Raw genomic sequence first — 12123 nt, 5'->3', positions numbered from 1 at the left:
GCGCAACAAATCGGCGTCACATCTATTATTTTATCATTTTGTTATATTCTCTTATTGGATATATCACAAATATCAAAGTGAAAATCTAAATTTGAGCCACAGTCCGCGTTTTCTGGGACCCAAGCAAACAAGCATCCCCGCCTTATGCATGTTCTATCACATTGCACGGCGATCTCACATGCCAAATGTAAATTCTACGGCCGTGTAAAAATGGCAATGATGAGGGGTACCAAGATAGTGGAACCAGCTCAGCTGAGGCTCATCGGCTCTATATCCGTAGGAGAGCGAGAAGCAGCTGTGTTTCGCTGCACATTCTTCACTGATCGACGGAGCCCATGGAAATATGCCACACCTAGACCGATGTTTCCCGTCATCGGTATCTTATCCATGAGAGTAAGGTTTGTGCCACCTTCACAGCCACATTTTACACGTGAACACAGTGCTGTTTTTGAAGAAGAACGGGTGGCAAATCTGGAGAATTTTTCGCACGGCGGCCTAATCAGGCTGCTAGTCGTTTTCTGGGGTGCATGCATACTAACTTCACTATACACGGGCATCAAATCGATCTGCAGGATACATGTACATATACATGAAGTACATGATGCTATACTATATGTGAGCTGTATATGAGGCTGCTTTGTTATCCAATCACGTATCTAAGGCTTTGCGTCTGAGGCTTGCGTCGTATACTTTTTTTGTCTTCTTCTCTCTTTACGTCTTTTGCGCTGAACCTTAAAATTACACATATACAAATTGAATGGTGCCTACTAAGTAGGTGACTATCGGATTCCGCAAAGTAGGTCTAAAGGAGTTGACCGTACACATACTAGCTATCCGGATTCCTTAGCTCCCATCGTTAACAACACAAATACAAATAACAGAATGGGATTCCGCGAAGCCAAAGGAGCGTCTGGTAGACTAATCATCGCCGGCGCCCATTAAAGTTCACCTGATCTTGGAATTCTATACATGTACCCTTCTTTAGCCGGAATGCACAATCAACAAAGACTATCGATAGTTCACGATTGGCATTGCTTGATTTTAGCTTGGCGTGTTAGTTTGGATTGCTTTAATCGCGCAAGCCACAGGATAGTATAGCGTGAATCAGTAGCTACAAAACTAACCACTTGATTATTTACCTAATTAGTATGATTAGTGCTAAATCATATCACATTGACGATATTCGAAAACAAAATCCCTCAACCGCGCTTGTAACTTTGATGAGATTGTTCAGTCGGATGAAGTTTCCTCGCATCTAGATTTAGGTCAAGATTTATTTCCCTCGAGTCATATTTTGGAGCTGTGACAAGGCTAGATTGATGAGAGCAGGTGCATTTGTCCCAGATCTAGAAGTTTAAAAGCTCAAACGCTTGAAAGTACAACATCTAGCTATCGGGAAGAGTAGTGAGCTATCCATAATCGCCAAGTCGTGTCGATAGATAGATATTATGGCGAAATCTGCATGTATCATCGATCCTATTCCCAGGATTAGGAATATAAGTTTTCAGAACCACCTTCAAATACCTCTAGATAGTATCTACCTCAAATAGGGACGATTATCATCACTTCCCATCCCGATCCATCCATTTACCACCTCACATCTCTAAGCGGGAGTAATCTCGCTTGGGTATTCAGCTCGCTCTCGCGAGTTGTAGATACAAAGTACCAGCCGACGATTAGCCAGTGTACATAGCATATATAGCAGCCATCGAATTAATGCCAACTCTATAGAACACAAATCTCAAACACACATGCACCCAAGTACTATCTGTATATAAAATAGTCCCGTCTGTAAATCATGACATGACATGACATGTATATCTACCTAGAGTAAAGAAGAGAAAGAAATCTTACCTCCAAACCATCAATCCCCGGCTTCTCAAAAAAAAAAAAAAAAAAAAAAATTAATAAAAAATAGCCATCATATCTTCCGCGCTTAACTACACCTCCAAGTTCCAACTACGCACCAGAAAAAAACAAACTTATTTCCTAGCCCCATATAACAAGAAATGGTAATAACAACAACGAAATATCCACACCGAACCGATAACAAAACCCCAAACACCAAGAAAAGAACTCCACAAGCAAATCCCCCCATCTAGCCAGCAAAGCATCTCAGCCTATCTCCCAAAATCCCACTCCATATCCTCAATACACACACACCACATATTTCCCGCTCCCAAGCGCCCGCAGTTCCATCTCTCATATCTATCTATCTATCTATCTATCTATCCATACAAATAACCAATCCCAAACCAGTATCCCTTTAAATCTCCATCCCTCCCTCCATCCATCCATCCTCAACCCCTAACCCTACACCCACCCATACACTAACCCACGTGCCCAGTCAGAAGAGGGAGGAGGCAAAGTGCTGTCTGTGGCTCAGTAGACTGTGGCTAGTAAGCAAAACGAACGATCCTGCGACTACCGGAACACAGGCACACACATACATATCTAGCGTGTTACTATAATTATGCATGCCTACCTTACCTTATTATTATCTATCTAGTACCCACCCAGCAAAAGCATTCGTAATTCATTAGTACCAACGTTTCTTGGCGCTGTCATGACTCGTATTATCACCGGGAAAAAATTCCACATTCACTTGTCACTATGTAGCAGATCACTACCTATTGGGAACACAAAAAAGTAAAAAGATAATTGAATTTTTCATTTTTTATACTGTGAAACTAAGGCGACTGTATACTCAAAGTTTTCTGGTAGTCCTAAGTAAATGTACGCCCATGCCACCATTGCCATCGAGGCCCATCTGTGTACCAATTCTGAATATTACCCCAAACCCTGTGAAAAAGAAATCGTTCGTTCGCATCGTGAAATTCCATGTACAAGTATAACCGCGTCAAATATTGTGTTCGTATGGCTTTTGGGGCCGTGAAGAGAATAATGAAACGCTTAAAAGATCCTCCCGATAGAAAAAACTTTGACGGAATATGAAAGCTCTCCCCCGCTCTACCCCTTCCCAATCCGGTTGAGATCAGATCTCGAATCTGTCTCTCAACATCTTCCAGTGATGTATATGCATGCTTCTTTCCTAAACACGATCGTCTTGGAGGTGATTTGGGGCAAAACATTTCATGTAGGAAATTGGTATCTCAGAAAACGACAATGACGCCCTTCAAGCCCTGTCCCAACCCAATCCTGGATCTTTAGATCCATAACAATTACATGACCATTTCCTCCTGGTCTATGGGTATAATAAAACAAGTGATAAAGGAAAGGTAAATTAAGTAGGTAGATTAGAAAAATAGCTTCAATTCGTATCCTTCGCTGTGGACAACGTTTTGTGTCGCGCCAGCACTGTCGTTGTCCACAGTGAGTTCCATTTCCCATTCGCGTTTGACTGGTGCTTGAGAATTTTGAACCTCCAGGATAAAGTCTTGGCCTTCAGACAACTCGCGTATAACATCGTCATCCATCTCGACCTGTAAACCGTTTTCAAGCACGTGGATAGTGCGGGTGATTTTCGTAGGTTCGAAGTTCCATTTCGAGGCAATAGCGCTAGTGAAATCTTTGAGTGAACGTTGCATCAAGTAGATGGCTCGGTGATATTCACGTTTAGCTGGTTGGGCTGGTTCTCTACGGAGTACATAGAAGCAAGCGACGGGCTTGATAGGTTGTTCAACGGGTGGATTGTAGGAAGGATCAACTCCCAAAGCCTCAATCCAACCACTTAGGCTGCCAGTATCGTCTGGCTTGGGAACCTTGGTTAGCTGATCTGGCGGGCTCGCTAGGTGCTGTGGATTTTGATTTTGAAAGTCCCCTGGTGGAACGTTGTGGAAATCGTTCCAAGTGGAAAGATTAGCTGCGGATGGAGCAGCTTGGGAGTGCAATGAGATCGAACTCGGCGATGGGGATATGATAGAAGAGGTACCGGTAGTCGAGCTACGTGCGCTGCTCCTCGCCGCCCAAGTGGCGTTATCTCGAGAATTTACTTTTGTCAAGTCGAGTGGCTCACCCGCCAAAGCCACTGGGAAAAGATCGGGGTCGTCCTGTTCCGAACCGCGCAAGAAAAGTACGCTGGTTGGTCGTGTACTTTGAAACATATCTTGATACTGTAAAAGTCTTTCCTGGAGATCCTCTTCCACCGGAGCTCGTCCACCTGCAGAAGATGCAGAAGACATGGACCAAGTACGTTTGTGCTTTTGAACCTTGCCAGGCCGCTCACTAATTTGTGCCTTTGCAGTCGAGCCTCTCTTTCGTTTTCCAAAATCTTTCATACCAGTCTCTGCCTGATTTATTTGTTGCTTTAACTTATCAATAGTCTTTTTGATATGCGCAATGTCGTTGGACAATTTCCGCTCGGCTCCATGGTCTCTAAAGAGCTTTACTTTGCAGAAAGCTACCTCGGAAGCCTCCTTGGTGTGTGGGGAACCAGAAGACAGTGTTTCAGTTTTGGCGCAAAATCGAACGGGAATACCCTTGACTCCTTTTGAGTGGCTAAAGTCGGTAGAAAGAAAGTTGAAGCGGACAGCAATATTGCATTCTGGGACACAGTTGGCCGCGGGAGTCCAGATTACAGAGAATCCATCAAAAGAAGCCGTATCCAGCTCCATGCGCGTCCGCTTCTCATCACTTTCGCCAATCTGCGTGGATTCAACATATTCAACCGCTTGGAGCTTTCCGCCACGTTGATGAGCCTCGTTAGTACCTCTTCCTTCTTTCCATAACTGCCAGCATGAAGCAGGCCGTTGTCTCTGCTGTTCATCTTCAAATGAGATACGTACGAAGGTTCGGTAACGAGTGCCTGGCTGGAGTGGATGGCCCGCTTCAGTATCCAAAATAGAGACCGAATATGCCTGTCCTTTGTTGAGGTACGTGACTGGAATCTCTTGCGAGTTTTTAACCATAGCCGTTGGCGCGTTCAACACAGCCTGGAAGCGAAATTTCTCGGCAAATGGAGAGGCTGATCCAGGCATAGCCATGTCGTACGAGTGTGGCTGGAATGTCAAGGGAGATTGATGCATCACCCGCTCCATTGAACCCAGTGGTCCTTCGTCATCATCCATAGGAGATCCGTCATGATCCATTGTTTCGTAACCTGTGTCCTGATGAATGAAGGAGGATGGGGCGTATGATGTTGGCTGTGGTTGCGGTTGATGATGATGATGAGAATGTGCGAAGGGGTTGTAATCATGAAAATCATGGGTAGGAAAACTGGGCATGCCCATCATTGTTTCGGTATGGAGACCATCTGTAGTAGTGGGGATTGAAAGAGGAGGTCCCATTCCCATACCCATTCCCATGCTCATACCCATGCCCATGCCCATATGAAGATCTCCAGCTTGATGATGATATAGAGTATTCGTTCCTCCCGGCGTTAAAGTATACGGCCCTGGTGCTGGATTGAATGATGGGAATCCGAATGAGTTGGAGTCAAAGTTGGAGGACGACGATCCCAATATAGAGGGTGTCCATCGCCATGCGGCAGCATCATCTCGGGCTCTGGGAGTTGGATCTGGATCATTGATCTCTTTACCTGTGTCTTCAGCTCCTACACTATGGTGTCTACATTGACAAATGCATTAGCCTCCGTACACGATGAACAGAAATACGAATGAGAGAAATGACAGGTAACAATTTTCAGCTTCAATTAGAAAACAACCACTCAAAAGCAATGCAAGTTGTGTAGGAGGGCGATGAAAAATTGGGGTGACTTGCCTGCCTGATCCATCCCCAAACGTAGGCGCGACTCCCTTATCGATCTCCTTCCCAGCAGGTGTGGTGGAGACGATCTCTGGAAAGTGTTTTCGGAAGTCGGTGATGAATTCATCGCCGGGTTTTTGAGTTGATTTCCTATTTGAACATGATGAGCTTGGTCCGCGAAATGTTCGAAGAAAGTTGGTTGTGCCTGTATGTACCAAGCGCAAAACGATGCGCCGAGCCGAATGGCAAGAGACAAACACACGAGAGGAGAATCAGCTTACCTATTGCGAAACATCTGGAATAGTGATGGCTGAGCGATTCAAAGCTCTTGTTGATGAATGTCTAAGAGAATAAAGGAGTTCCCTCCCTTCGTAAAGCGTGTCGAAGGCAAAGGATTAAATACGTGGACTGTTGTGTCGAGAATTGAGCTGAGGACGAGGTGGAGGGGTAAGCATATGGGATTTGCTGAACTTCGGATAGCGAGCGTAATGGGAATTCCACTCGTCTATTTAGTGGCAACCACCTATCACCTATTGGGTATTGATTGACTTTGTGACTCTCGAAGCGGAACTATGTATAATGTGATATGATGTGTGAGGTGAGATGACAAGACACGACGGGATATGGAAGGAGCGACGACGACGGGATTTTCGAGGATGAGGGTGTGAGCAGTGTGAGCAGCGTGGGCAGCGTGGGCAGGGTGGTGAGAGGTCGTTGCAGTATTTAATCTCTCATGCTCCGTAGACGATTACTTCAATTTTATCAAGTGAGGATGGCCGTGTACATGGAGGTGGGCAGGTAGGTAGGAAGGGGGGGAAGGGAAGGGAAGGGAAGGGAAGGGGAGGGGAGGAGGGGAATTATAGGTTCTGGGTTGCGAGTGATGGGTTCTGGGGGTTTGTTTTATGAAATTCGCATAACGGAGACTTCCTTGAGGCTACTTTGGACATTTGCGTTTTCTTTTGGATGGAAACCCAGAATAGACATGGGAATTGCATGGATTAATTTTGGTAAGTGTTTTTATATGGGTCCGCATTCCAGGCGAAAAGGAAAGATATAAGTACGAATTAGCAATAATAATCGCAGCCGTATAATAAGTGCGAGTGTAAATGTCAAAATAAACGTAAATGTACATCCAAAAATTATAAATTAGTCGCTCCCACCTGCCACCCAGCACTGTTTAGCGTCTCCGTAGGTAATCGTATACTTTGCACTGTCTGTGTCTATGGAGTATATCGTAGCGACTATATATCGTAACTACTATCTTGTGCCAGTGGACACGATATGAGAAGAGTTCAACAGCATCGTATAACGGATGAACTTCTTTTCCATCGATCCCTAAGCGCCTCTGTGACAAAACTCATTATTGCTCCTCTAATATAAGCAGAAGTGGCAAAAGTGCCTAGACCTCGACCTAGTACTAGAACAGAGACTATTAGATTGAATGAGGATCTAAAGCCAAAGCACCCCCCTTCTCTCAGCTGATTGCTACTCAAATAGTTCTAAATCCACCATAGCTGCTACCTTAGGCCCTTCCGTCCTCGCTAACCATCTCCAAGCTACTCCAGCCCAAGGACCGATTCTTGCCCAAACGGTCGATATCGACTTATCTCGACTTCAAATCAAAACTCATTCTCGCGTTCACATTCAGGTGTCAACAAAGCAAATAACAAAGAGCCCGTCTAGTGTGCAGTGTGTCTATCCATCTACCTTGGCCGGCCGCCGTCTCAAGCCAATGCTAATGTTCACGAACCACCATACCCGAAACCCATGTAAACGGTACCACGAATGAAATGTAGATGCTTAGGGTGGTCACATCATCGGTGGGCCTTGAGATCGCACACAATGGGAGAATGAATGAAGGGATAAATGAAAGAGTGAATGAAACTATTACTCCATGTAGCAAAATCACTTTCCTCATTATTCCTTGTCGTTTTCTGAATGGCATCTCCCCCCCCCCCCAATCACTCACTCGTCTTTTTTTTTTTCATTTCTCGTTCCCTTTCTCTGCTGGGATCTTTCATGCACATTATATTCGACTTGAACTCCTCCTTGGGTCAGTCGTTTGTTGCTGGGGGTGGCTAAAGAAAGTTCTATCCACAGGAGTACCTAGGTACATGTAGCGGAGCTTTTACCTTAATGAGGTCCTCGGACGTGGAGAGACGACGTATTTTCATGGTGTCAAAGCGGCACTCATCGATGTTCTCATCATCATCACCGATCTAACTCATCAGCCACAGGCGCTAATTAATCCAGAAATGATCAGCATTTGGATCGATGGAATCTCAAATGTGGCGAACAGACAGATTCATCGACCCAGGACGATATGCCATTTCTCCGTCCTCTCAAATCGTCGCTATTTTTTTCCATATCTCACGGATCAAGCCACACCGGGCTTATGCGTGCTAACAAGAAGATGATTGCAGTCAGCGAACGATCTTACCGGATGCTGGGTATCATTATCCATTACTCTTCTCGGTCCCAATTGAGGTAAGAGGCTAACCTCCATTCAGCTTCATATCCGTGTAAATTGTGTCGCAACGGAACGTGATGTTATTTTCCGATCCTGATGCCACCTGCAAAGAGCGTCTACATATCGAAAATCTGGAGAGATTTCTACTTTCGGAGATCGGCCCCTTTTTACCTTTTGATTCTTTACCCCAAATGAGTTCGCTCGCACCATTAGCCCATGAGTCCATGACCATCAGATTGGTTCAAACCTAGCCAATGTCTGTTATATTGCTTACTCGCATCTTATTGCATCTTATTACATTACATTTTATACTCGACCATATATACCCACGTGTTATATATATGCATATATATATATATATGCGATAATAGGGCATTTGCTACATCTGGTTCCCTCGCCAGGTCCTATGTATACGTGCTTTCGGAGCATCTAACTATTGCGATCCTCTCACCGTAGATGAATTTGTCAAGTTTAACCCTTTCAGCAGTCCTTAATCTCCAGAACTGGGGAAAGAAAGTTCGAGCCCGAGACTCTAAAGTTCTAGTGTGTTGCTTGCCATGTTTGGGTGCCACTCTGTTCATTTCCAGGCCGCGCGGGGAATATTTCCTTCCTGCTCTGTTTCCACTCCTGGGACATGCAGGCGCTTCGGCCAAACAAACAATTTTGCCAATCTCCTCGTGGTTCTTGCGTCCATCCCATAGGCTTTAATCATTTTTTCATTATGGGCTGTTCCAGACAATCTTTCCATAGAACATTTGCATAGCCACAGCCACGATCTCTCCTGCATAGAGGAGGAAACCAGAGCAAGTCCTCTAGCGAGCCGTACGAGCCACAAGTCGATCAACGGGAAGTCTATAGAGCCGAAACTCTAGTACAAAGAGATTTCTCCTTAGTGGCGTTATGGCAGATCCATCCACCTATCGCACCGGAGATGAGGTGCAAGCTTCATGCCTTACGATCTCGGACGGTTTAGATATTGTGATCTCCAGGGAAACATGGCTCAACGGCACCACAACACATTAATCACAATTCGCATAATGCATCATAGGCTGACGCTGATATAGGACAGGTATTGTTTCGGTATTGGGAAGATAATCAGGGTGTGAAGAAATTTTACCTAGCTGTTAACAGATGCTTGCATATTCTGTCGTGTCACCTGCCGCGGTTCAGAAGCATTTTTCTCCATACGTTCATATGCTCCAGAGCCCAGACTTGACTGCATACAGCATTAACCTGGCCACAATCTGCTAGCGAGATAATGGGATGATGGGATGATGGGAAAATGGGGGGTGTTTCGATCATCCTTAGATACGAGCTCTGATAGGCCATTCAAGCGTCTACAAGCTCAACTGACAAACGCCTAGTCTACTGCAGTTGAATGACTTTTGCTGCCTTTCATTGGATTACGACGGTTGAGGGGAAAATGTGACCTTCGTTCTCGAGCGCACAGCCACAGCTACCACATTAGCTTCATGATGCTCTCGGACGAAGGCATACGAATCAGAGGTATGGCACCATTACCGAGATACTGTGGCGTAAAACTGTGGCGTCGACGATCAGTAATCTTTCTCTGGGATACTGTAGCAATGTCTTCCTAGCAGCTTTCACCCGCACCCACACAAGAATACCCTTAGTTGAGATTACGTTCGACTCTCGAGTTCCTTTGGCTGTTCTTCTTTCTATCCTTGATGCTCCCAAAACACATCTTTTGCCTCGGGACCTCCGAACGAACCCCTCCCTCCTTGTTGTGCCCTCATCCAAACCATAATTACCGTTTTTCTTTTCAATCTCCATACGATACCACTAATTTTTAGCTCAATTCCCGTGCACCGCTGGCTTGGTGTCAAGCATGGAGCCGAGCACAAGAAGTGAACGGCCTAATAAGTGCTGCACTTGCATGAGACGGAATCCGCATCTAACCTACCTCAGACGCCAACGTGATACGTACCACAGCTACGGCTTGATTAGCCTACGTAAGCGTCGGTCTAATCGGTACATCCCGCCCTTATCCTTTTCAGCCTCTTCACTTTGCCAATTTCATATGCGCGACATCTTGCCATTCTACACTCGTGGATTGTCAACTTTACGATATACCGGTAGGTATAAGCTACACACTCTTGCAAGCAAACTCACACGGATATGCACGGGCAGCATAGCAATCCGGGGTTACCCGACCAGATGTATTTTATTGTATAAGAGAAAGTCAAATACAGTCGCACGCAATATCTGCCGCAATCTAGATCTAGACGCAGCTTTCGCTAAGAAGTCGAGCTGTGGAAGCTTCGCGAAGAATACCCGTCTCCATCTTATCTCCTTCCTGCGATATGAGTTGTTCACTCCCAAAGTAGTGTCAAATTGTCGATACTGCATCTAGTCGATCCAAGGTACCGAAAGCAAGCGCTTGATTGCGATGCATCTGCCGATTTGAATTTTCAAGCCATTCTTCTTTTCCACGGCCTCTGTACCGCTACACCGCTGGCGGTGGATAGAAAGATTTCAGCCACAGGCCGCCTTTAATCAGGACCAGGGTACACTGTAAGTTTTCAAGACATTTGCCCTATATCAGTGGGTACTGGAGCATTTCTCGACATCTAGAATTCTCAACCGTCGAGGATGTTCTCCAGAGAAGGAACGTTCCGCTGTCATTTTCGCAACAAGCGCTTTTCAGCAGTCAGATTGCCACGTCGAGACTCGAGAAGCAGCATTATCGCCAATACTCACGTTGTCACATTGTCACCGACATACGAGGCAAAACTGCGTGCTCATCACCGCCCAGTACCCATCCATCACCCACCGTCTATCGGACATGAGATCGTCGCTCATAACAGTACAAAGACAGAGCACAGTAAGGAGTGCAGATAAATGGCACAGAGATTCGTCAAAACGGATTCCTATTACTACAAATTCCACCTCAACCGAAGATTTTTTCGTCCTTTCATTTTATTTTTGGAGATTTGTTTATTTATGTATTACGGATCTGCGATGTCATCGATATCGCATTCCTGAACAAGAGAGGATTTTCACCTCGTCTTATCCGCTGTTCCGCCCATTTTCTTTTCTGAAGACGAGACCCGCATAAATGACGTCAGCAATGCTTGTACACTGGAGCACCTCGGAAGGGCACACCCTCCAATCTAATTGTGTGCGCAAGGATTTTTCATGGCATTTACTCTACCCGATACTGCATCCGTCTGATTGGCCGTTCGCCCACTTGCATGTCCCATAGCCTTACTCGACACCACGAGCACATCAACTACCGTATTTGTGAAGGAATTATTTTATCCGTAGAAAATGGGTCCCTAGTTGCAGATATGGATACTTCCATGAGCCTTCTACTGCAATACTATTGACTCCTCGTGCGTTCTCGTGTAAGACCGTAGAGGACCCTGTGGTCTTACTCTCACTCTCGCCAGCGCCGTTATCAATCCTTCTGTCGTCCGTAATACTTGAATTTGATCGACCCAGCTTTCGGCTTCACCGAGAAAAGGGCTCTGCGTGCATCGTTGACATTCTATATGTGGCCTTAGTAGTTAATGAGCCCAGATCAAAGTGCATGATGAACATCGCTGTCGTCATCCGGTAACACTGCAGACAGTCACGATATATGGACGGACGGAACATCGGCACAAGTCGGTTGCGTTGCATGTTTTTAGACCCCGAATTCTGGTTCTTGGCAATAGTTTGCATAGGAAGTGTTGTCGAATCATTTTGAGCAGAGGTAATAGCCCAGGCTTCAGGATCGTACGAGTCTCTGTTGCTTGCTTGGGAATCGGGACTCGGAACACGAAGTCGGCGGCGTGGGTGGGATTCGGTGGCGGGAAGGTGGAGGAATTTCCTCTGTGTTTGCATTGCAATTATCTGATTCAATGTACTCAGAAGAACGCAATATTCCACATCACTCTACAAGACTGAGAACTATCTTCTCTTTGATTATAGTCACAGTCCAAGCTTTGAAATCATACGAGATCTGTTATCTTTTTCGAAGAAAG

At 45.5% G+C, this 12123-nt stretch overlaps 1 protein-coding gene across 1 annotated transcript; it reads right to left on the bottom strand.

Annotated features, from left to right (window-relative positions):
* Positions 1–2650: 2650 nt before the first annotated feature.
* On the bottom strand, positions 2651–6460 carry BCIN_02g06140 (hypothetical protein). Its single transcript, XM_024691430.1, has 3 exons — positions 5946–6460; positions 5680–5814; positions 2651–5526 (listed from the first exon to the last, which is right to left on the bottom strand). Exons 1-3 carry the CDS (start codon positions 5957–5959, stop codon positions 3258–3260), a joined length of 2418 nt encoding a protein of 805 aa, XP_024547201.1. The 5' UTR covers positions 5960–6460; the 3' UTR covers positions 2651–3257.
* Between the last annotated feature and the right edge of the window lie 5663 nt (positions 6461–12123).

Source organism: Botrytis cinerea, chromosome 2 (assembly GCF_000143535.2).
Source record: "Botrytis cinerea B05.10 chromosome 2, complete sequence".
NCBI lineage: Eukaryota > Fungi > Ascomycota > Leotiomycetes > Helotiales > Sclerotiniaceae > Botrytis > Botrytis cinerea.
This window is presented reverse-complemented; position numbering and strand designations above follow the sequence as displayed.